This window comes from Verticillium dahliae, genomic scaffold, assembly GCF_000150675.1.
Source record: "Verticillium dahliae VdLs.17 supercont1.18 genomic scaffold, whole genome shotgun sequence".
Lineage (NCBI taxonomy): Eukaryota > Fungi > Ascomycota > Sordariomycetes > Glomerellales > Plectosphaerellaceae > Verticillium > Verticillium dahliae.
Window position 1 is genome coordinate 687932 of NW_009276923.1, and position 22722 is coordinate 710653.

General features: G+C 57.6%; 8 protein-coding genes across 8 annotated transcripts; 5 read left to right on the forward strand and 3 right to left on the reverse strand.

The window, feature by feature from the left end:
* Positions 1 to 713: 713 nt before the first annotated feature.
* Positions 714 to 1625, reverse strand: VDAG_08007 (mitochondria fission 1 protein; the record flags this gene model as incomplete). The annotated part of the gene is made up of 5 exons (XM_009652773.1): positions 714 to 1043; positions 1103 to 1248; positions 1315 to 1333; positions 1494 to 1545; positions 1621 to 1625. The coding sequence occupies 5 exons, from the start codon at positions 1623 to 1625 to the stop codon at positions 714 to 716; spliced, it is 552 nt and encodes a 183-aa protein (XP_009651068.1).
* Positions 1626 to 1756: 131 nt separating this feature from the next.
* On the forward strand, positions 1757 to 2441 carry VDAG_08008 (uncharacterized protein; the record flags this gene model as incomplete). Its single annotated transcript, XM_009652774.1, has 2 exons — positions 1757 to 1916; positions 1975 to 2441. 2 exons carry the CDS (start codon positions 1757 to 1759, stop codon positions 2439 to 2441), a joined length of 627 nt encoding a protein of 208 aa, XP_009651069.1.
* Positions 2442 to 3148: 707 nt separating this feature from the next.
* VDAG_08009 (Zn(II)2Cys6 transcription factor) lies at positions 3149 to 5305 on the reverse strand (the record flags this gene model as incomplete). The annotated part of the gene is made up of 4 exons (XM_009652775.1): positions 3149 to 3231; positions 3296 to 4716; positions 4772 to 4854; positions 5006 to 5305. The coding sequence occupies 4 exons, from the start codon at positions 5303 to 5305 to the stop codon at positions 3149 to 3151; spliced, it is 1887 nt and encodes a 628-aa protein (XP_009651070.1).
* A 1254-nt stretch (positions 5306 to 6559) lies between these two features.
* VDAG_08010 (Cut9-interacting protein scn1) lies at positions 6560 to 7747 on the reverse strand (the record flags this gene model as incomplete). The annotated part of the gene is made up of 1 exon (XM_009652776.1): positions 6560 to 7747. The coding sequence occupies one exon, from the start codon at positions 7745 to 7747 to the stop codon at positions 6560 to 6562; it is 1188 nt and encodes a 395-aa protein (XP_009651071.1).
* Positions 7748 to 9411: 1664 nt separating this feature from the next.
* Positions 9412 to 10173, forward strand: VDAG_08011 (uncharacterized protein; the record flags this gene model as incomplete). Its single annotated transcript, XM_009652777.1, has 1 exon — positions 9412 to 10173. The coding sequence occupies one exon, from the start codon at positions 9412 to 9414 to the stop codon at positions 10171 to 10173; it is 762 nt and encodes a 253-aa protein (XP_009651072.1).
* Positions 10174 to 11549: 1376 nt separating this feature from the next.
* VDAG_08012 (uncharacterized protein) lies at positions 11550 to 13255 on the forward strand (the record flags this gene model as incomplete). The annotated part of the gene is made up of 4 exons (XM_009652778.1): positions 11550 to 11628; positions 11679 to 11743; positions 11812 to 12372; positions 12434 to 13255. 4 exons carry the CDS (start codon positions 11550 to 11552, stop codon positions 13253 to 13255), a joined length of 1527 nt encoding a protein of 508 aa, XP_009651073.1.
* A 450-nt stretch (positions 13256 to 13705) lies between these two features.
* VDAG_08013 (uncharacterized protein) lies at positions 13706 to 14626 on the forward strand (the record flags this gene model as incomplete). Its single annotated transcript, XM_009652779.1, has 1 exon — positions 13706 to 14626. The coding sequence occupies one exon, from the start codon at positions 13706 to 13708 to the stop codon at positions 14624 to 14626; it is 921 nt and encodes a 306-aa protein (XP_009651074.1).
* A 6555-nt stretch (positions 14627 to 21181) lies between these two features.
* VDAG_08014 (uncharacterized protein) lies at positions 21182 to 22616 on the forward strand (the record flags this gene model as incomplete). The annotated part of the gene is made up of 2 exons (XM_009652780.1): positions 21182 to 22257; positions 22387 to 22616. Exons 1-2 carry the CDS (start codon positions 21366 to 21368, stop codon positions 22614 to 22616), a joined length of 1122 nt encoding a protein of 373 aa, XP_009651075.1. The 5' UTR covers positions 21182 to 21365.
* Between the last annotated feature and the right edge of the window lie 106 nt (positions 22617 to 22722).

The following is a 22722-nucleotide window of genomic DNA, read 5'->3' on the forward strand; positions in this document are numbered from 1 at the left end:
CTGGGCACCTGCTTCTTTGGTGGGGCACCGCTAGCTTCGACCAGGGTCGGTGGCATTCCACAAGTCCACACGATTCATCATGGAGCTTCAGGCACTGGGATGCTATTCGGAGACCACTTGTAGCGTTTTTCTCAGCATCTTTTGGTACGGCCTTGCTTCCTGGCCTTGCGGAGACAAGATCTTGTGGAGCTCGCGTCTTTATCTTCCATGCTAGGCAGCAGGTAGCCGCCCATTGGAGGCCTCACCGGCATAGAGAGGTGATCGTTACTAACATCCAGGCTGTGTCAGTGCAAGGTCTTGGACCCCTCAAGTCTTCAAAACTGTTTAACGCATCCGATGACTGGAGTGCCCTTCGTGGACATTCAAGGCATCGGGCATATGTATACGTTCATCTAACAATTGGTACTTGTTGTACCCCTCTGCTCTTCTGCACGCTTATACTTTTCAATTGTCCAAAATGTTTCGGCCTTAGGTCGCCACAGGAGAGGTCATAGGTAGATCAACAAGATGTTGTAGAAAGAGAGACTTCGTAATGTAAGCTTGAGCGTAGTGTATCCACCTTCTACAGCCTCTTGGAAATACAGATTGCGCCGCCGTGACCCAGCATCCTCCGGGTGGTTATGTACACCCACAGTCCCTCTCATCGTACACGATGACTTTGCCTCCTCACCAAGCCACATAACCAAACAATAGCGATACTTATCCAAGCCACTCTACCTCTTGCGCACATTCCGCATCAAAAAGGCCCCCACTACGCCTGCCGCGACAGCAACACCACTGACGATCGCCACGCCCATCAGGCCCTCCTTGGCCACCTTGTCGTCCACCAGCTGCCGCAGGTTGGACGCCTGCAGATTCGCCGGCTCCTTCTCCAGCAGAAGGTCGTTGTATCGTCTCGCCTCGCCGTAGTTGCCGAGCTTGTAGTTGCCCAGGGCCAGGTAGTAGAGGCACTCGCGGCGGCGCTCGGGGGACACGCGGAAGATTTCGGAGAGGAGGCGCACGCCGAGTTGCTGGTTGTTGCGGGAGTCGGATTTCACCAGGCCCTGCGTTTGGTCAGCGACTATGATCTGCAGGTGCGTGAGTCCGAGGAAAGAGAACGTACCCAGGCGTAGTTGAACTTTGTCTGTACTCCGACCATGTCGCCTTCTTTCTCGTACTGGGCGCGAAGAACCTGAAGCTCGGACGCCTTGAGAGGCCTGCTTCTTGTTAGATCGACCCTAGGGAGGGGGTATCGCTTCGGACTCACGACTCGGCATCGAGGGCATCTACGAAGTGGTCAGTGGACGTTGCATGTGATGGGGCGAGGGCACCTACAGGGTAGCTCGGAGACCATCTTGAGGTCTTTCAAAGGGGTCCGAAGTTGGATTTCAAGGCTTTCAGGGTAGATTTTGTTCTCGGCGAGGTGTGTGAGAGAGTAATCGTTAGGGGGACAAGCAAAGTCAGTCTAGCAAACAGGAAGTTGGCGATGCAAAGATGCCGCGGCGAGGGCAAACGTGGCTGAAGCTGGATGTAGACATGGGGCACGCCACAATGACGACGGGCGGCCTGCGAAGAGACGATAAGCCACGCGATAAGACCCCCGCACGTCGTCCCGGTGATGCAGCTTTATTTAGAACCTACCACATTGGGACAGCGGGACAGCGCAGCACTCTCACATCAACACCACGCGAGCGCGACCGTGACATCCTCGCCCTTCATCGAAACCGACACAGGCCTCAACGCACCCAGCCGCTCAACACACACATCGACCGCGAAAATGCTTCTCGCCGAGGATCCCGCGACGCTCATCCACCACACCATTGACAACTTCAACATCCAGCCCGATAAACAAGCATGCGCCCGCATCAATGAGTCCCTCTCGACCCTCCAACAAGCCCGCGACCTGCGCGCCCGCGAAGCCGAAAATGCCCTCAAGAGTGCGTCGCCCCCATCCCCCCACATGTTACGAACCGTGAAACTGACGTAGCGTGCCAGAGCTCTCCCGCACCCTCAACACCATGACCTCCCAACACAACGACCTGACAGCCTCGCACTCCTCCGCAGCCCACGCCTCGGAAATCGCATCCCTCGACACGCAAAAGTTCCGCACCGCAAAGGCCGCCTCGGACGCCGAGGTCGAAGCAGAGCGCCTCGCCGCCCAGGCCGCCGACCTCGCCGCGCGGCTGCAGGAGCTCGAGGTCCAGGGCGTCGACGGCGCCGCCGACGAGGAGGCGCGCAGGAGGCGCGCGCGCGACCCCCTGGAGGACGAGGTGCTGCTGCGGCTGAGCGTGTACCGCGGGCTCGGCATTGAGATTGAGCGGGACGAGAATGAGGGCGGCGGCGGAGAGGTCTTTTCTAGGGCTGTGGTGCGGAATGACCGCAAGGGGGATGTGCATGTTGTCAACATGGACAAGAAGTTTAGCAAGTTTTTCTATGCCAACTATTTCTGGCAGACCCTGTAGGGTGCTTGTACGCGAGAAGGGAGTGGGAGGCGTTTGGCGTTGGATACCATTTGATCTTGGGGAGCAGGCTGTTTGAAGCAACAAGAACACGGCATCAGAATGAATACAATGGATGACGATCAGTCCTGGCCGATAACGACAATTGTGTCAGCTGTTCGGTGTTCAGTCAGCCTTCTGTACAGCGTGAGAACTGGTCGAATGTGGTTGAAGAGCACGGGCTGTATCAGCAAGCCCTATCTAGCCGTCTCAAGGAAGTTGCATTCGTCCTTCAGACCATGCAGCCATGTTTTCCAAGACCATGATTTGATTTCCCTGGTCCACTGGTCCAGAAGCCTCACTGAGCTCTTCGAAGGGCCACCCAAAGATCCAGTGGTGCGACAGACATGCTGCTGCTTCGTCACCAAGCTTCCAAAAAACATGCAGATGCGAATAAGTAAACCAGGGGATATTGTAAGAAACACCGCAGACTTCTTCTCAAGAAGGGAATGTCCTGGATGGGACAGATAAATCCAAAGACTTGAGCTACTGGCTGCGGGACATATGTGTAAAGCACTACCTGTCACACAGCCTCGTCAGATCGGATGCAGACGTGTACATCATCAAGTCTCCCGAGCTGCTTTGTTCTCCGCCGAAAAAGCCATGCTATGAACAATGCTGCCTCGACTTCTCGCAGACACCAGCCCCCACGCCTAGTCAGCTCATGCAAGTTACAAGAACTCCTCCAACACGACCACCCTCGTCCTGGCAACATCAGACCCCTGCTCGCCATCCCCCATAATCTTCATAATCTCTATCATCCGCCCTGGTGCTTGTTAGTTTGACCATCAGGTGCATCCAGGCAAAGGGGTACTCACGGATATCTGCTCTCGCCCTCACAAACAGCGGGTCTCGCACCACGAGCTCCGTACCGCCCGGCTGCTTCGCCGCCTCTCGAATGACGCTGCCGATGCACAGCGCCTCCAAGAACGCCCTGTGGTTGAAGACCCACCACACCCTCGCCTCGAGCTCAAACAGCGAGAACAGGAGGAAGAAGCTGCCGATGGCGTCGTGCGCCGCCTCGAGCGTCCCGCGCACGTTGGCCGGCACGTCGGCGCTTTCCGACGCGTGGACGAGCATCAGGTTGTGGTGGTAGTTGCTCGTCAGAAAGAGGGTCTGGCGCACCACGCGACGGTTCGTGCGCGCAAGGGCCGAGAGCGAGTCGCCGTCCCAGCTTCGGAACACGTCGGGGAAAGAGCGGTACACGGCACGAAAGTCGGCGATGAGCTTGGACTTGTGGCGGGCGGTAGCGCAGATGGGGAGGTCGAGGGAGCGTGGCGAGCATATTGTTTCCTGGACGAGGTTTGCCAGCGTCCACGAGCCGCGAATGTAGGCAATATCGGTGGGATCACTGTTGGCGATGGCGGAGCCGTCGTCGGAAAGATCCTCGACGGAGACGTCGGTGTGAGTCGCCGAAGGAGGTAAGGACAGGAGAACAGTGAGGAAAGTGTCCTGAAGGAGGACAGCCTGCCACAGCTTACGACGCTGTTGTTTCTCAAACAGAGAGGCATGAGGGGTGACAATGTTGGGATCGCGATGAAGACCCATGGCGTACGCCTGGCGCACCAGGATGCCAGAGAACGCCCATCCGTCGGACGCATGATTATCATTAATGAGAAAATATGTGACGAGAACCATGGCCTGGACAGACCGCATAGATGCAGTGCTGAGGTAGGAGAAGATGCGCAGCGCCTGATTGCTGGCAGAGGCGTAGAACTCGGCCGTTTGTTTGGCAGCCTCTTTGCTTGTGTTGGGTGACTCCACAAATTGTGTGCCGAGGGCGAGCATGGTGAAGATGAGGCCGATGAAGGCAGGGTCTGACTGGTTTCGCTCTTCTAAGGGCAGGCTCCAGAAGTGCTCATAGTCTGCGTAGAAGGTCTGGCGGTGGATCATGGGGTAGACGGGATCGACAACGTCAAAATATTTGGTCAGCAGAATATCTGCTTGAAACTTGTCTGGTAGCACACCAATGACTTCTGGCAAACCGCCTTCGAATGTCCAGTAGTTGGCAAAAGGGTGCTCAGACCCGATGCCAAAAACGTTGCTCGCCGTTGGTAGGGAGTAGGGCACATTGGAGAGGAGCGTGCTTGAGTTGGTGAGGCCGCGGGAGGCAAAACTGCGACCATCAATGGCGCCGCGATCGGCGACATTCGGAATGACAGAAGGGCTACTGTCTGAGCCTCGTTTTTTAGGAGGCTTCGTCATGCGGCGCCCATTGGCGGCAGTGCGCGTTGTTTCTCTGTGCTCGGTCAGAATGGCCAGTAGTATGCCGTCAAACATGCTGAACATCTTACTCGAGGAGATCCGCAACAGCATCATATTTGCACTCGGTCTGTCGCTTGATGCAGGCTAGACAATGGGGCCGGCCTCTATCGCACTGCGACGGTCAGTCTTGATGCGCGCGACATGATATGAGCAAACATTGGAATTGAGACGGCAATGAGTCAACCGAGCGCGCTCATGGCGAGCTCTCCACAACTCAAGCCTGGCTCACTTCATCGGACGTAGATCGGCAGCCAAGGTCGTACCTTTGTCTTTCTGTCAACACATTCGCGACAGCTCAGCGTAGGCTTATTTCGCTTCTGCTTCTTTTTCGCCGGTCCGTCAGGGCTCGCCTGGTCCTCCGGGCTGGCGACGAGAGACTCATGGCCATACGCAGGAACGGCCTCTTGCTCGCGCTTCAGCTCGGTCGCGCGGTGCTGCTGCTGCTGCTGCTGCTGCTGCTGCTGGTGTGGCGACGCCTGCGGCTGTCCGCCAAAAGTCGAGGCTGGTGATGGGTACACGTTCACAGCAGCCAGCTGCTGCTGCTGTTGCGGCTGACCGTTCATGAGTGACGATGCCATTGGCGTGTGGTTCTGCAAAACTTTGACCACGACATCCGTCGGGGCTCGTGGTCGCCGCGCTTCGCGATGATCGGCTTCGGCTTGCGGCCCCTCCAATGGTCGGCCTGCTGTCCGCCGAAATCGCTGACCGGGATGCCACGCCGTGCTTTTGCTGGGCCGCTGTGCAGGATTGTCGTAGGGCTGAGCGGTCCGAATGAGTATGACAAGCTGGTTGAGGCCGCCGGGAATAAACACGAGATGCTCGTCGTGGGCTCGTGCAGTGTGGGTGCCGGCTTGGCTGGCTGGCTGGCTGGCTGGCTGGCTGGCTGGCTGGCTGGGGAAGCTCGCCCTGGGAATAAACTGGCGATTGTGGCAGAGGCAGGAAAGTATGTGGGAATAATGGGTAAAAAGGAGGAGGGAGGGCCTGAGAGGGGGGCACTGCCGATAGAGATTGAAATGGAGACCAGTGACGAAAATGTGCTGCATCTGGGATGGGACGGGGGGACCTTGGGGACCAAACCTGGGAGGCTCGATTGAGCTGCGAGCTGCGAGCTGCAAGCTGGATCGAGCTGGACCCGGCCTAAACTGAAGAAAGGATGCCGAACAGCAGGGCCGGTACTTGTCGGAAGAAGCGCGCGATCTACTAGGCTGGAGCTATACGCTGTTAGCAGCCTTCCACAGTGGCTGTGAAGGGGATTTTGGTGTCTGGCCCCCTCGTCATGGTGACCGGTGTGGGGTCTTTCATCACCATCTGGTAGACGATGGCTGATGGACTTAAGATGTTGCTGGTACTGGCCGTTGGTGGTGTTTTGACCGTGGATTTTCTTCTCAACAAGTCAATTGTCTTCTTTTCCCCCAAGTGACTTGACTGTAGCTGGAAGGGAAGGCAGTAGTCAACCCCGCAAGCCTTTCATCCGTCTCAAAGTCAATTGGTGGCCGTGCGCTGAGAGCAACAGCCACATTACATCCAAAACACTTGATCATGAACATGACTCGAGGCGTCGATGACGGCGCATGAGCTCGAAGCTCCCTAGATCTGCTGGTCATGGAGCACAGAACGAGACTTGTAGCCGCTTGCGTGACGGTAGCAGGTCTGGATGTTTCTGCCATGCCGCCCATCATTGAGATTCGCTGCTGTTGACAAAAACACACTTGTGTACTGATTTACTTGAGGACCACGCTCCAACCCCAAATGCAACGCTGTTCGCTGAATTCTTCAACACCTCCTCCCACCGCTAGGTTGATATGAATACGATCAAGTCAGCCAATGATGAAATCCTTGTAGTTTTTCCCTATCCGCTTCACTCCCTCCTCCAAGTCCCACCCCTTGATCTCACACACCTTGCGGTACATGGCTTGGAGCATGTCGTCCATCTCATCGCCTGCCATGTGCAAGTCGCTCTCCACAAGTATTCGGTCATCGGGGCAGAGCTTGACAACCTCACTCAGTTTCTCTAGGTCGCCCGTCCCCAGATTGACAGCCCACGAGAATGAGAAGAAGATGCGCGCCGGGATCGCCGCGTGCAGGTAATGTCGCATCACCTGTGCTGGCCCTGAGAACGAGTGCAAGCATATCCTCGGCGGGAACGGCTTTCCGCCAGCATCTCCATTCTTCTTCTTCTTTTTCTTCTTCGTCTCCTTCACATCGCCGCTTCCTTCATCCTCATCCTCATCAGAAGACGAAGAGAAGTCTTCAGCACCCTCGGCAATCCTCCGCTTCTGCCGCCGACTCAGCACCTCCTTCTCGTGCCCCTTCCAGCTCGCTGCCAACGTGTCATGCAGTACCCCGTGCGCCTGCACCCCGTGTACACTAACGGCTCTCCCCAGGGACCCTGCGAGGGCGAGCTGCGCCTTCAAGACGACAATTTGGTGGTTCATCCTCACGTGCTGGGGGCTGAGCATGCGACCCTCACGCCCGCCAGGCGTCAGTGCCGGGTCTCGTGCGGCGCGCGTCTCATCGTCAAAGGCCTGCGGCAGGCGGAAGGCCTTGTCAAGGCCGATCTCACCCACCAGTGCCAGGGGATTGTCCTTCAACCGGGCCTCAGTCGTGGCGATGTAGGCAGACAGTGGTGTCGGCGTGGGCAGTGAGTCGAGGAAAGCCGTATCCGTAGGCGCAGGTGACGGAGAGAGGACGGCGGCATAGTGTTCGTGCTTTGCCTTCTGGAGGTCCGTCTCGGAGCTGCTGGCGGGATAGTAGGTCCGCTCAGCCTCAGGGACCAAGTCATCATAAAGCTGGTGGGAGAACCAGGGGTGCCAGCCGAAGGAGGGGATCACTCGGCCGGTGTTCCTGGGACTTTCGGCCTCTAGGACACTGCCGATGCGCTCCGGGTCGCGAACGGCCAACGGTGATGCGGCGAGATCGACGAGGAGAGACTGGTCTTGCGAACGCGTGGCCATGACGGTCAGTGCAGCAGCCCGCATGTGCTGTATGCGCTCGAGAGAAGCCATTATGTCTGTGGGATGACAATGAGCATCGTAGACACCAACTTGCCACGGGAAAGGTGCTGTATCATGGCCCGGGGTCGCTGTGGCCGCCTCTGAGCTATCGCCATGATGGTGATCCTGGCACATGGCGGGCGGTTGGCTGCGATTTGCTCGTGCGCAATGATTCTGGGAAGCCTGAAACTGTTGCCCAAGAAAAACGATGATTGGCTTCTTGTTTGGTAAAGTCTACGGTGTTGAGAGCAATGGCTGGCTGAGACTTCACGCATGCTCATGGGCGGATGATGTCAATGTTGACTTCTCGCATCATCATCGTCACTGCCTGCTGTTGCTGCAGATGGAGGGGCTTGTGGATGCGGGGCATTCTTTCCGATAAGATGTCAAGTGCGGGGCATGCCTGCCTGCAGCAGCAAGTATTGTAAAAGTACATGGTAGGCAGAGCTGACTAGACGAAGTGACTGCTCACGGAAGGCCTCTCTCTGTATTCCAGACATCTCCCTTGGCTCCTCACTGAGGTCCAGACGAAGGACCACCCTGTAGACCTACACCATCCGAGCTTGCGGCTGCTATCCACTCCGCCAATCTCCCCAGGGTTTAAGGTTCACCCCGGCGCTCAGCCTTCTTTCGCGCGTCACTGTCTCTGCTCTGCTACCTTTGCACAAGGTCCCCTGAAAAGCTTTGTTTCTGGGGGCGAACCGAGAGAGACACAGGACCAATCAGTCCGATCGGTCTCAGATGCTGATGGGAATGCGGCTAGCAGTGTCTCACTGTCACGAGCTTCAACAGGGACGTGGAGAGCTTGGTTGGTCTGTCACAGGTCCTCGACAAGCCGACGCATCACCCTCTCGTCGCTCGTCTGCTTGCGTCGCTTCAAAGGCGGAGGAGGAGGAGGCAAAGACGGGCGATTCTTGCGATCCCTGGATCTGCACCATTTCCCAATTACCTCTAGAGCCTCTTGGGCGATGCGACGTGCAACACCATGGACGGCTCAAAGTCTGGACATATGAGCTCCCACACCAGTCAACCCGTGCAAGCCTGTGACCTAACCCCAGGTTGGTGGCGCTGAGGGAGGCCAAGGTGGGCGACTGAGGCAACGCCTGGGGAAAAGAAGGGTTTCGCAAGATGCAGACGGGAGACCAGGAAACCGGCACTAACATGTGACAGACCACTCGGCACCTCTGCACCGCTGCACCTCTGCACCCTTCTCGCCCGAGCACACCACCATTGCACCACCATCAGCGACTCTTCCGTGTCACCCCAGACAGACTGCCTCTGATAAGCAACTGGGAGCCCCCCTCCTCTGTCCACCACCTCCGAGTCTCTCGACATCATTCCGATTCCTGTGCTCTGTTGTCGGTTCTCACCACCTTAGCATCGCGTCGACGCTTTGTCGCAGGACCCTTCAATGTCGTAGGCCGTGGTCACGACGTTTGAGCTGCATTCTCCATTGCCCCTCCACCCCTAGCGACAACCACCAACCGCCACTGGTTGAAGCAACCCCGAGCAACGACCTGCGAGCAACGACCTGCCAGCAACTACCTGCAACCTGCGGCATGCCCCAGGCCGGCTGACACACTCGCGTCAGCCCATCGACCGATAGCCCTGACTGTAACCACGAGCGACACCCCGGCCATCACTCGGCAGCACGGCATCGTCCTAGACAGCCCACCATGGCCCTGCTCAATCCCGTCTACGCCTTCATCGTCCCTTTTCTCTTCCTCTTCACCGTACCCCTCGCCATCTTCGCAGGCATCACAACGATTGTCGCCTTCTCTGTCCTGCTCTTCCGCGTCGTCCTCGTATATCTCGACCTCGCCCTGACCCTGCTCCCCTCCTACCTCAACCTTCGCCGTCTCCCCCACCAGCGAATGGGCCACCAGGCCCTCCCCGCCGCCAAGACGCCCGCAAGCCTCTCAAACTCGTCCTCCCGCTCCGTGTCGCCCGTCCTGACGACGACATCCCGCACCCTCAGCTTCACCCGCACCCCGCACCGCCGACCTCGCTCCCGCCGCCCTTCAATGTCCCATGGCGCGACGACCCCAGATGCGCTACCCACGACCCTCTCCCTCCTGCCGAGCACAGGTCTTGACCGCGACTTTGAGGGAATAGGTGGCTGGCGGCTCGGGTCTTCAACAGACGACGACCGCTGGACCATGATCAACTCGCGCCTCGAGCTGCCGGACCGCCAGCGACACCACCACCGCAGCCCGAGCGGCGGGGGCGCCGACGGCGGATTCCTCATGATGAAGGGCTCGCGCGGCCGCAACCGCAGCGGCAGTCCCGAGATTTCGGCTGTCGGCACGGCTGGGAACAGGGCGTCGCCTGCTTCGCCCAACAGCTCGAGAGTGCGCACGCCGGGGGCACCGGCCGCGCTGACGACTATCGAGGACGGAGAGTATTTTCCTCGGACGAGGAAACTGGCCGTCACATAAACGGAGTGTTATGGAACTGGACGGACAGGCGGATTATGATGATGAAAAATCTCTTCTTATGTATGGGTGTTGTAGGAATGAATTTCCGGCGCGGGTTTGTGTACGTTATTTGGCACGCGGGACGGAAAAGCCCGGATGGCGCTTTGGCTGAATACTTTGTAAGGTGAAAACTGCAGTAATTTTGACCTTTATTGATGTTTTTGGAATTCAGCGTGTGACCATGGCGGTTGTGGAAATGCCCTGGCTGTCACAGCAGTGATTGCTGTTACCAACGTTTCGGGTAGCTCAACAACAGGTACTATCAACCCATGCAACATATTGCTGTGCAGCCCGTGACACCTGGCTCAGCCTTTGAGCTCTCCGTTGTGGTGTGCAAGAGAGTGACGGCACCGGAAACCTGGCTATAGGCAAGTCAGAAGCCTCGCCACGATAACTCCTTCGACGAGCAGTCGGACAGGAAACGGGAAAAACCCACATGACGCCACAGCAGAGGCACCTCGACCTCGAAACACCGAGCTCAGCGCGGGACCGATTGGGCGGCACGCCGAGGCCGGGCGGGGCTGAGCCTTCAACGGCGTCAGCCCGGGTGACCCCTCATTGGAGGACTTGGCTGATGGGAGGGGGAGGGGGACGTTGCGGGAAGGCGCAGCGCTGCTCCATGCCTGCCGAGGTGTGCTTCTGTTGTTGCAGCGCAGGAAGTCGATCTGTCCTGTTGTGCCTGCCTCATTCCAGCCTACCCGCTGATCGATCGAGCCTGCCACCTTTGTCCCTCGGCCAAGATATTTCGTCTGACCTTGCTTCGACGAGAGCGTGCTATTGAAATCTGTCTTTCCCCTCAGCTACCTTACCATCAGGTACGCCTAGCAAGGGGCAGACAGACTCAATATATCAAGATTTCAAAGCAGGACAATCACCCAAGATTCAGAGCCACGGACGGACGGGCTGAAGAACCCCTGGCACCCTCTGCCGTGCTTACGCCCCTCCGACGCAGCCCAGCGAGGCGCCAACGCCAGGCAACAGAATAAACGAAGCTCGCACACCACCCTCCATCCATCGCATCACTCGCCCATGCTAGCGAACCCCAGATTCCGTTCCTCGTCAATCGCCCAACGTCCAGCACACGCGTCCACACCCAAAAACCTGCTATTCGTCCTTCTTTTCCTCCGTCCGCCGTTTCCCCTTCCTCTCCCCCCTCTTCTTGCCACGACGACAAGCCTCAGTCTTCCACTGGGCCCCGACAGACCCACGACTGCCTAGCGAACGGCCCACGTTTCCTTCCTTTCCTTCGTGGTCATCATTTCATTCAGGCATCTATGGTCCCTTTGTTGGCAATAGAAAGAAGTAAGAGTTAGAGAACGGAAAGAAAGAGAAAGACGATGCGCCCCTCTGCCGCCCTCGGCCTCGGCCTGCCCCTCGCCGTCCGGGGCTCTTCTCCCGACTCCACCGGCTGGCAATGTATGTCCCTTAATGAGTTGTCAAGTTGTTCATGAGTTGACACATGGAAGCACCCGGCCCGCAGTCTGCCTGGATTGTGTACAACAACCCCGCCACCCCCGGACACCAGAATAGCGTACGCTGTCGCCCCTCATCCCGTCTTGACTTGTGTGTCTAGGAACTCATCTCACATGACATGTACAGATTCTCAACCTCGTACTCACCCCTCAGAGCCAGTCGTGTACCGATGTGCCTCCGACTGTCGCCTTTCCGAATCAACCGGACGCGACCTGGACCTACACCTGCCACGAGGATGATGAAGACTACGAAACTCTGCACGTCAACGTCGGCGAGTTGGACGTGGTGATTCGCTATGCCCTCAGCCCCTCTGGTGCTCTTGAGATCCTGGGCGTAGATAGCCCGTCGCAACTTGAGACGCCCACTGCGCTGCCCGAAGAGGTCTGCAGCGGGTTCAAGTGTGCTGTCGGCGACGTTGTCACCAGCGTCAAAAAGGTCTTCACCAACGTGTTCCGCCCTTGTAAAGATGAGACGAAGATTGCTAAGGATTCGGGGGTCGACGACGTCGATTCGAACGAGTCCACGGATGTACCAAGTGACGCCGAAGATGGGGGTGCCACTATTCAGTCCATTGCCCAGCCTGGCCAGAAGGCTGAACACCCCCTCGTCGATACCGACGAACAGTTCATCACCATCATGTCCGGTACCGCCAATGTTCCCAGCATTCCCGCACCCTCCGTTCCTTCTGTGAGTCTCCTATCACTTTTTGGCCTCGCCTTCTCTTACGTTCATGTTCTAACAAATGCAGTCTACTTCCCACACTCCCACCATAGCCCTCGCCGTCTCTGGTATCCTTTTAACCTTCTTCCTCATTGGAGTCGTTCGCAAAGCTTCCTTCCCCCGTTCAGAGCGCGAGGCAGCGCGCGACGCCCGCCGACAAGCCCGCCGGGGTGCTCGCGCCGCCCGATGGGCCTCTCGACGTGCCACGAAGGAGGAGCGTCGCGCAGAGTTCAGGCTCGCTTTCTTCAGCTTCATCAACCGCGTCTTCCGCACTAGTGAGACGGAAGTTGACGAGGAGAAGGTCGATCAACAGACTGCCTCCTCGAACAGACGCCACCAGGCAATTGCTTTTATTAGAAAGTTCTTCGTTCGCGCCCCAGAAAGTAAAGAAAGGGCTGCCGAGTCTCACCGCATGGTCGCTACCGACCTAGAAGCGCAGACATTCGTTGTGGGAAGCGACACGGATTCCGTCCGTTGCCCATCACGAGCCTCTTCGCGGGCTCAGTCCTTCTCCTTCTCGCGCGACAGGGACGCGGAAAGTATCACACTTGTTGGCACCGAGGGCTCCGAGTCCGGTTACGCGGGATCCGACTCGGGCGATTCGGACACCGGCAGCGAGCGGAGCGAGGGCAGCAGCGAGGGCAGCACTACGATGGAGATGGACCTAGCGGCGTTACGTGACATGGCGTTGCGTGTCGGGCGGGTCATCGGGCGGGCGAGGGCCATCTCCGTGACAGCCTCGTTGCCGGGATACACTACCGAGGATGGTAGCGTGCCGCCGGCGTACGACGAGGAGACCGGCTCCGTGGCGGATGGTGCGTCGAGGACGTCGGCTGATGGAAAGAGGTAGACGCTGTTCGCAAACCGAGCATGTACGATAAACACGCATATTTTGACTTGAGGGCGCAACGAGCGGCGACTCTGGTATTGGTTTTTTTTTTATGGACATACGATGTCATCGCGGATCACAGGCCGGATTTCCCTGGAGGACGAAGCGACGCGAGTAGGCATCTACACTCGCTGAATAATGAGGAGGTTATCCAATTCCATGTTACACAATTGAACCTGGCCGTGACCAGAATATGCGTTTGGATCTTCGAGGTCGGGGCAGGCCTGCGCGTCAAAAAAGGAATCGTCATATCGATGATGAACATGATGATGAATCATCGACGGTTTGTGACCCTATTGGGGCTGAGGCTTTAAACATGCAGGCTCGCCGCAACTCCTCTCTCATCCACCTTTCCCAGCCATTATCATCATCACCATCATCATCACAGCCAGCTCGGTACACTGACCTCACATGAAGCCTGGCGCCTCACCATTCGCCGCCGCAGCACCCGCCCAGCGCATCGCCCACCTCGCCCGCACCATGTCGTCGTCGTCGTCAGCCGCCGGCGCTAGCACCGCGACAAGCAGCACCCCAGCACCGTGGCGCTCCCTCTTTCTCGAACACATCAACACGATGGCGGCGCCGGAATTCACCCTCGCGACGCTCCACAGCAGCAGCAGCAGCAGCGGCCTCGTCCCGCGCGCCCGCACCTGCATCCACCGCGGCCTCTTCGCCTCGCTGCCCGCGAACCCCAAGAACGAGGCGCCGCTGAACCCGCCGACGTACGAGTCGGACCTGCTGACGCTGACGACGGACGCGCGCATGCACAAGACGCCCGACCTCGCGGCCGGGCACGCGGTCGAGGCCGTCTTTTGGGCGCGCGAGCCGGCGACGCAGTGGCGCGTCCGCGGCGTCGCGTACGTGCTGCCGCGCGACGCCGATGCCGACGCGGCGCTGACGGCGAAGCTGCTGCGCGAGATGCGGCGCACGGGCGAGGGCGAGGGCGAGGGCGAGGGCGAGGGTGACGGCGACGCCGCCTCGGGCTGGAGCTGCTCGCGTGAGGCTCCGGCTCTCTTTGGCAACCTGAGCCCCGTCCTGCGCGGACGTTTCGGAAACCGCCTTCCGGGACGCTCGTCGCGGCCGGGCCGCCGGCTGAGGGCGAAGGGTCTTGGGCAGGTTGTCACGGATCTCGAGGACGAGGTGGCGAGGGCCAACTTTCGCGTCGTCGTCGTTGTGCCGGACGAGGTGGACCGCGTGGACCTGAGCGACCCCAAGAGGGGGCGGCGGTGGTTGTACCGTCGTGTGGGCGGCGGCAACGACGACGCTGGTGGTGACACGGTACCAGGGGCCATCCGCGAGGGCGACTGGGAGAAGGTGGAGGTGTGGCCGTGATGGGGAGGACCAGATGATTGGAGTCTAAGCGCATTGCCTGCCGTGTTTGCATGTGCCTTCAATCACGGCGTGTGCAGCATCTCATCACGATTTCACACGGAACGCTACCCTCCTTGGCTGGCGAGGACTCCCCCAGCCGCTGTAGCTGATGACTGCAGAATAGAGAGGAGGGGGAAACCAGCCACACAGATGCAAATTCAATCAATGCGATGCGACGCTGGATTTCAAAATTGGCAGCAGTGTCAGCCCGACCGATCACCGGCCCATCCCGCATGCCGCGTGCTTACTTGCGTCCTGATGCCGATGATGTCGCCGTAAGATGACGAGTAGGAGGGTAATCGCTCACACGCCCCCTGGGCCCATCCCTTCACCGGTCCCCGATGGAGAAAGAAACACGCGCCGTCCAATGTCGGGTAGCGATTGAAGGAAGGGGACCAGTCCTCGTGACCAGCAGTATGGCATGGACACCGCCGCAAGATTGGCTTGGTCCTCGCTCTCCGAACAAATGCTCGTGGGCCACACTCCGCTCCGCAAGTCTCCTCGGTCAACCAACACAATGGTACATCGTAAATCCCTGTCCCAAACGGACCAAACAGAAGCGAGGACTGACGAGGCTTCCAAGTTTCACGCGCGAAAGAAACAGGCGCCCTTTTCCCTCCCTACCTTTCCACCCCCTGCCTGCCCTGCCCTTTCGTGTCCTCAGCCGAAAGGCCAAGCGGCGAAGGGAACCCCAACTAGTGGGGGGGGGGGGGGGGGTTTTCCCTCACGCACATGGCAGCCCTGCTAGTCTCGTCATCAATCATCAATCCGCTTCTCCCGTGCCCCAGCCCCCCCCTTCCGCTGACTGGTGAAAGGATGTGCTGAAAGGGTCTCCGCCCGGATCGAAGGGCACCTCTTCCCCGGGGGACACGAATGCCCACATTCGTTCGTCAGACCGGAGCTAGAAGAAGACGTCGTCTCATCGCCTGGCGCGTGGAGGATCTAACCTGGCCCGCGAGGTCGCCGACGTTCTCGAGGCATCATAATGACATCTGATACGTTCCGAAAGGAAATGTGACCTGAGAGGGGAGTTTGTTGGCTCGCATGAGCGAAACCGAAGACGTAAATCCCACTGTGCCGTCTTGAGTCGTCTTGGTCAGGTCGATGCTTCAAGAAAAAGAAACGGGCTGTCGCAGGAAGCCTCCTGAATCCAGCCCCCGTCCGGTTGGTGGCACCTTTGATGTTGGCTGGCAGTCAGGGTTTGACTGACCCCGGCCCTTCCGTGGTCACTTTTCACTTCCACGTGTTATTTTGTGTTTTCTTTTCGCTTCCGTCCGCAAGCGTCCATTTGCCAGCCTTTTGCAACGTCTCAATCTCCGTGATCTGTCGCATTCAATCTGCTGGTGGATCTTGGCATCGGCGGCATCACGAGAGGAAGCACCGTTTCAAGCTTAGCCACAGGGAGCAACAGACCTGTTAAGCGGACAAAGACGCGCGAGCTTCAGGCTCAAATTTCAGATGTAAGGCGTGTCTCTGATGCTGGAGGGAAAGGGCCGATCAAAGTAACAGGACTTCAATTGGGGCGCTGGGCTGCCGTGGTGATTTCATCATGTCGTCCGTGGCTGTTTGACGCCGTTCCGAAAGCGAGCAGCTCACAGGCGCGGCCTGTTGTTTGATGTTCAGCATGACTTCGAGTGGCTACGTGTTCTTCCCGACGTACATGAACGCATGTCTCAGACATGAGGCGATCACAGTTCAGATGCACATGCAGCGGTTTTGCGTTCCCGATTCTAGGCTGAAGTTGAACCATGGCCCAAAATGACAAGTGAACAGAGATTCGAGCAGGTGCAACAAGCTTGGTTAGGCGTGTGATGCACCCCAATCTTGCATGTGCCGAACATGCAAGTCCGGAGACGCTATCGCGCTATAATGTCCATACTGCATCGTCGATTGTGCTGTTGCGGTTGCTTGACCAGTGCTGGGCATGATGCTTCGCTCGAGCAGTTGGCAAGTCGGCCTTATGAAGCGGAGCAACTCCGCTACAGATCACGAACAGAATCAGGCACCGCAATATCATCGTTCGGTACGTGACCGATCCTGACTAGGGCTGTTGGAGAGGTGACACTTTGCGCTGATCAAAGACGGTGATCCCAGTGCTGGTGGAAAGTACTGTTGAGGTTGTCAAGGTTCTGAAACCACCTAGATGAGGGATACGATGCTGATCGTTCCTGATAGAGAAGTCTCTTCGGCATATCTAGATCCGGGCTTTCCTAGGAGTGAGAAATCCGATGCAAATGTCAGCTGATATTGACCGAACATCGCCCGGACTGACTGTGTTGCACTACCTTGCCACTCCGTCGTGAAGTACAGCCATTATGACTCGGTGTTTAGAATCGAGGTCCCTGAGAATTTGGTTTCTGTAGGGTTGTCTTTGAGACACGAGCCAAAGCAAAGGCCATTCTATGCACCCGGGCTCGAATATCGGACAAGAGGAGGACTGCGCACCCTGGAAATACAGGAAACCTGCCATGATAGAACCAATAACGAAAGAAAGTGACACAACAACACTGAAGAGGGGGCCCAGGTCCAGCAACTCGAAGCATGCTTCGAGGCGGAGTAGCCGAGGATGTACAGTCAAGCTCAAGGTCGCTCGACACGAGACCTATACCAACGTGTCGCGGAAGCAGAATTATGCGTGGGCTGGTATGTCACGGTAAAGAGAAACGGAGTTCCGTCAGGATTTGAAATGTCAAATAGCTGAGCTGCTGATAGGCACACTGTCCCATCGTGACTCGGGCGTCTCGAATTGGGACTGAACAATTGAGGGTCACCTGTGGCTGCTGCTAGTGGACAACCTACCGTATATGGATAGGCTTTGCTTGCGGCCTAAAAAAAAGCTTGGGCAAAAGTCGTAACATGGCGAGACGTGCTTGGACCAATTAGCCAGGGTGGCTCGGCAGTGGGCAGGGCGATCATCGGTCCTCGCGCCAGCGCCGGCAATTTAGTGTTCCTACCCGCGTGCTCTGTTCCGCGCACGAAAGCTTCGTGTTGCTGACGATTCATTTCCTATATCATTTGCCGAGAAGGCCGAGGAGTATTATCAGTACGCGGGGCCGGCCTTGGCAGTGTTCTGACTATACTCAGAGACTACTATGTAGGCAGGGCGTTGTTGAAGGTAGAGAAATTGTTGGCTGAGACGGAGTGACGAAAAGCCATGTCTTGTCATCGGGGGCTTCTTCGGACGCCAGTGTGTTTCTTGAATGCACGGCGATGCCATGTTAATGCACGACGATCGATATAGTGGAGTGGCTGGTCATCAAAACGCAAGCGCTTGCGCGCAGCCAACGGATGCCTGTCCATCATTCGCCGGGCACTACAGACAGCACGTTAGTGGTGATTTCACGACGAGAGAATGTGACAACGGGCTGCGTCACGCGCGGGTTGGTGGGTGAAGCGGGGAGATGCCGGATTGTTAAGAATTGCCGTCCTGTGTGTAATGTGTCCTTGGCTTGATACCATGTTAGCCACGCTTGCCATGGCAGCGAACGAGCAGGCTGGGTTGGCGCACATTGGCAATTTTGGGCAACACTATCGGCTGAACGGCGATTTCTCCATGCTCAGTGCTGTGTACCTCGCGCGCGCGGACGTTGGAGCGATAGTGCCACTGACCGATGGACGACGATTCATGCGGCCTTGCGGCGGCGGGCTCCCTCGTCTGTACGGCGTCGTGACAGGCTGGCAACGTGGCTGCAGCGGTACGGGAATGCGCCAACGTGGGAGCGGTCTGTATCCAGCCAAACACGGCAAACTGGCCGACATGGGGGCGTCGGGTGTTGGGGTGGAGCGAAAAGGTAAAGAGCCTTGTCATCGTCCGACACTTGGTAGGCCACAAGCGAGGCACGACATGGCAATTATCCGAGATGGGCGATAAAATGCGAGGCATCAGTCTGATTGTTCTGGCGTCTGATCTGGCGCTGCGCTGCGCACGCTGACTTGCCTGCCCGGCCACAGACGTCTGGGGTCAGTCATGATCATCTGGAGAGTCGGTTCCAATGTTTCCGAGATTGCCGGAAGAAGTCGTCAGGACTGAAGAGGCTAGGAGGCGGCGAGGGGCGTCACTTCTGGCTCCAGCCACACCCGAGGGCTGGCCTGGTCGAATTTGATTGACTTTCTGGATGCATCGCAGAGGAAGACAAGCAGTCGAAGCGGCGTGGCCCCTTGTCTCTGGTCATCGTCACGAGACTTCTGGATCGTGTTGGGGGAGCGATCAGGGGGGAGAAGAGGGGGGGGGGCATACAAGGCAGGACACGGAGGAAGAGAACTCAGCAATCAGGATGTCAGGCCGATCGGTCATAGACAGACCGTGTTCAGGGTCCTGGGGGTTTCTCGAATGAAGCGGGATGCCTAACCAATGTACCTATTCGGCGCTGGTGGGAAGGAACAGGGGAGGGGCCGAAATGGGGGGGAAGGGACGATGGGCGAGACGATGCTGGTGAGACATGGGCCGGGGTGGTCTCTCTTTCTCTCTCTCGCTTGTTCCTTTCACATGAGTTTCTCTAGGTAGGTACTTAGGCGCCTTGCTACGTTGGCTATCCCTTTAAGACCGAATTCAGTCTCAGTACAAAAAGTACGTGTAGAACAACCCAGTTAACGTGGCAGAAATCAGCTCCATAGCCAATAAAATCTTAAAAACAGCCCATAGTACATCCGCAAATAAGCTATAGTACTATGGGCACATAATGATATCAGGTGTGCTAGGGTGTATAGTGAAGATTTTGGTGGGTTATGCAAGACTGATTCAAGGCTATAGGTACTGAGGAAGACTTCGAGCCGTAACGGCGCCAAACCTATTATGAAGGCGGTGGCCGGCTCATGGTCGGCTTTTTGTACTGAGACTGACTTCGGTCTTAAAGGGATGAAGATGGTGTCTGCCCACCCTCCCTCTCAGCCTCGACGCTTGACAAACAAACACCCACTTCTGCCTACCTAGGTATTTCTGTGTTCTCTTTTATTGACTGACTAGGCCCATTGACAGGTCGACAGGTTGACCTGATGAGGACCGTCGTGATTGCAAACGCGGTTGGTCTTGCTTCTCTCTCCACGGGCACATTGGCTGGTTAGCAACTAGGGTAGGCCCTTCCCCTTCCCACCCACCATCCTTCCACCTGCCGTTCATTGGCCGTACTCCACTGCTCCCGTACTGTGTTCGACGAAGCTTCCAAGTTAAGATGTGGTGGCGTGCAGCACTTCAAACCGCCTTGTCGATCCTCGGTATTAGTGTCCCATGTTGCAACGGGCGGCAGAGTGGTTAATTGCTCAGCAAGCGAGCGAGACGCTGAAGAAGTAGCAAGATGCGAAATAAATCGGGAAACCGAAAGAAAAAGAGTTTTCATCAGAGACCAGCTCCAACAGAAGACACATTCCACATGCTCATGCTGTTACTGATGCTGACCTGGGCATCGTCATCGGACCCTGATTGCGTGTCCCACTATCCGGATGTATCACCTGCTGCGGGCAGGTACTCCAGGCCTCACACGCCATAGATTCAGATGCAAAAGTATCTGCCGTCACCTACCTAGGTAGGTATCTTAGGTAGGTACCTGAGGTACCTTACCGAGGGAATCACTCAGTCCACACTGTGCCAACACCCCTCATGAGGCGATGGAAGTACACGACCGCCAAGAGCGATGTACTATGTAGGCAGGCCAGAAATGGGGGGAGGCACGGCGCGGGAAGTAGGCGGGCAAGTGGGCAGGGCAGGGCAAGCGCAAGGGAACCGTCCCGAGCGGCATTAGTGTGGCCCTTTGGCCGTAGCTTGACCACCTCTTCCCCCCCCCAACCATTTCTGACAGGACAAGCGCCCTCTCATCAGTCCTGGCGACTCCTGAGAAGGCCCCGGAGCCCCGCCGCCAGCAAAGCAGCATCCCTGCCCCGGCCGTCCAACGCCCATCCCATCCCATCCCATCCTATCCCTGCCCTCCCGTTGACTCCAGCCGGTCCACTCCACAGACGGGGTGCAAGCAACTAAAGTACTGGCGCTGGCGCCCGATTTAGAGAAGGGCAGAAGGGCAAGTTCTTGATTTTGATGCACTCTCTGCTCCGGCACCATCTCTCACCTCAACCTGCCCACGCCTTTCTTCTTCCACGAGTCTGACACAGACAAACACTTTCGCGCAAACACCACTGGTTCTTTGCTGCCCGATGACAACTAGAACCAGCAAGCGTCCGCACCATTGATCAGCACTGACGCAACGAACGATCCACAGCGCAACGAGTACTCGCCTCTCAATCTCCCCAGCGAGGTTCACTGCGTTGGGTCGTATATACCTAACGACACTTGACAGGAGTGCCCCCTGCGCATCCCGCCATCGGTCTGCCATACTGTCTCACAGCACAATATCCTTCACAAGCAGAGACACCTCGTCCTTCCAGCAAATCTGTGGCAGCGAAAAACACGCGTCATGCCTCGCCCATGATCCTGACGATCCCGACCTCGTTGCTTTCGACATAGTTCACTCCTTCCAGCGTCACCACCTGCAGCACCAATCTTGCCCAGTATCACCAACCTCCCACGAATTTTCTGTTGCGGCCCTCCCTGTCAATCCGACTCGATCATCAGCCCACCTCTGTACTCGGTTCGAACCCGTCCCGCCCGACTCTCTTCCAACTCGAGGCGTTAGGTTGGCACTCACCTAACGACCTCCCCCACACCACCACAACGGCGACCCCACGGGCTAGGGACGATCCAAGGGCATTAACCATGGACGCCCTCAAGAACATCATCGCCAACGTGCCCGATTGGCTCAAGCGACTCGACGACCTCGGTACTCAGATTGACCAGCGGCAAGCCGAGCTCGCGGCCTTGGGTGTCAGTTCGACCAAGTCTATCAAGAACCGTGGATCCACCGAGTCCTTGAAGCTCAAGGACGTGGCGGATGCGGATGTTTCTCGTGACGCCGATCAAGTCGGCGATGTGAGGGAAACGACGCCACCACGAGAGGACAAGCAGGACGCAGCACAACCGCCGAGCCCAAACGGCAGCAACACCCCGTCGGCCATCCAGCGACAGACGCAGCAGGCCGTAGCCGTCGCCCAGGCTCGGGCCAGAGCCCAGGTCAAAAAGCGACATCGTACCGACTCGATCATTTCTGCCGATAATGCTCCAGCAAAATACCGAACCCGCACCATGATTATCGTCTACTACGACAGCTACGTGCAAAGCTTCTTCGAGGAGCTGGTCAAATTTGTGTCCGCCAGCCGTAACCTCATGCGAAAAGCCAAAATGGCAGCCAAGGTGGCTCAGATCCGACGGCTCGCCGAGCTCCAGTCACCCGAAGATGAGGATGACGGCACGGGTGAACTCAAGCCAGGGTCCGCAGCCGATGGCGAAAACAACGATCCTCTGCCCTCACTCAGGTATATGAGCACACGACGAATGGGCGGTGGACCTCGCCTTCCTGGTTCTTCACCATATTCTCGGAACTCCCCCGCTGGTCTCCTCGGAGAGCAAGAGAAGGACGCATACGACGACTTGGATAAGGGTCTAGAATTCGTCCAGTCCATGTGTGAGCACGCTGCTCACCAGTTCCTGCGGGACGGCGACTGCACAGAGGAGATTGGCAAGATCAAGAAACGCTTGTCAGATAGCAAGGGTTCTGGCTGATAAAGAGATGGCACGAGTCGAGCGGGAAGATCCCGCGCTGCTCAAGGAATCAGGCGACGCAGTCAAAGCACGAACTCTCGGTCCAGCGAGCATGAGACGAGAGCTGACGCGGTCAAAGACCGAACAACACCCGCCTCATCGCCCATGAAGCTCGAGGTTGATGACATGTTGGTGGCGGAGAAGCCAGTCCCGGTCGTCGCCGCCAAAGTAGTCTCACCAGATGTCACGTTGGAAGCTGACAACGGTCCGCTCGAGGCTGACGACGATGAGGGTGTCGAGGACATGGAAATCACCCCACCGAAGCTTCAATACCGATCAACGAGGATGATGAGGCGGTCGGCTGTTTGAGCTAGCTGGCTGCCCAGCTTTTGGGCGACGGCAGTGAGCTCGCTCGAAGGCACCAATTGCAATTTATCTTCGGCTTGGCAATTTCGCGAGGCCTGCCGGACGCCGT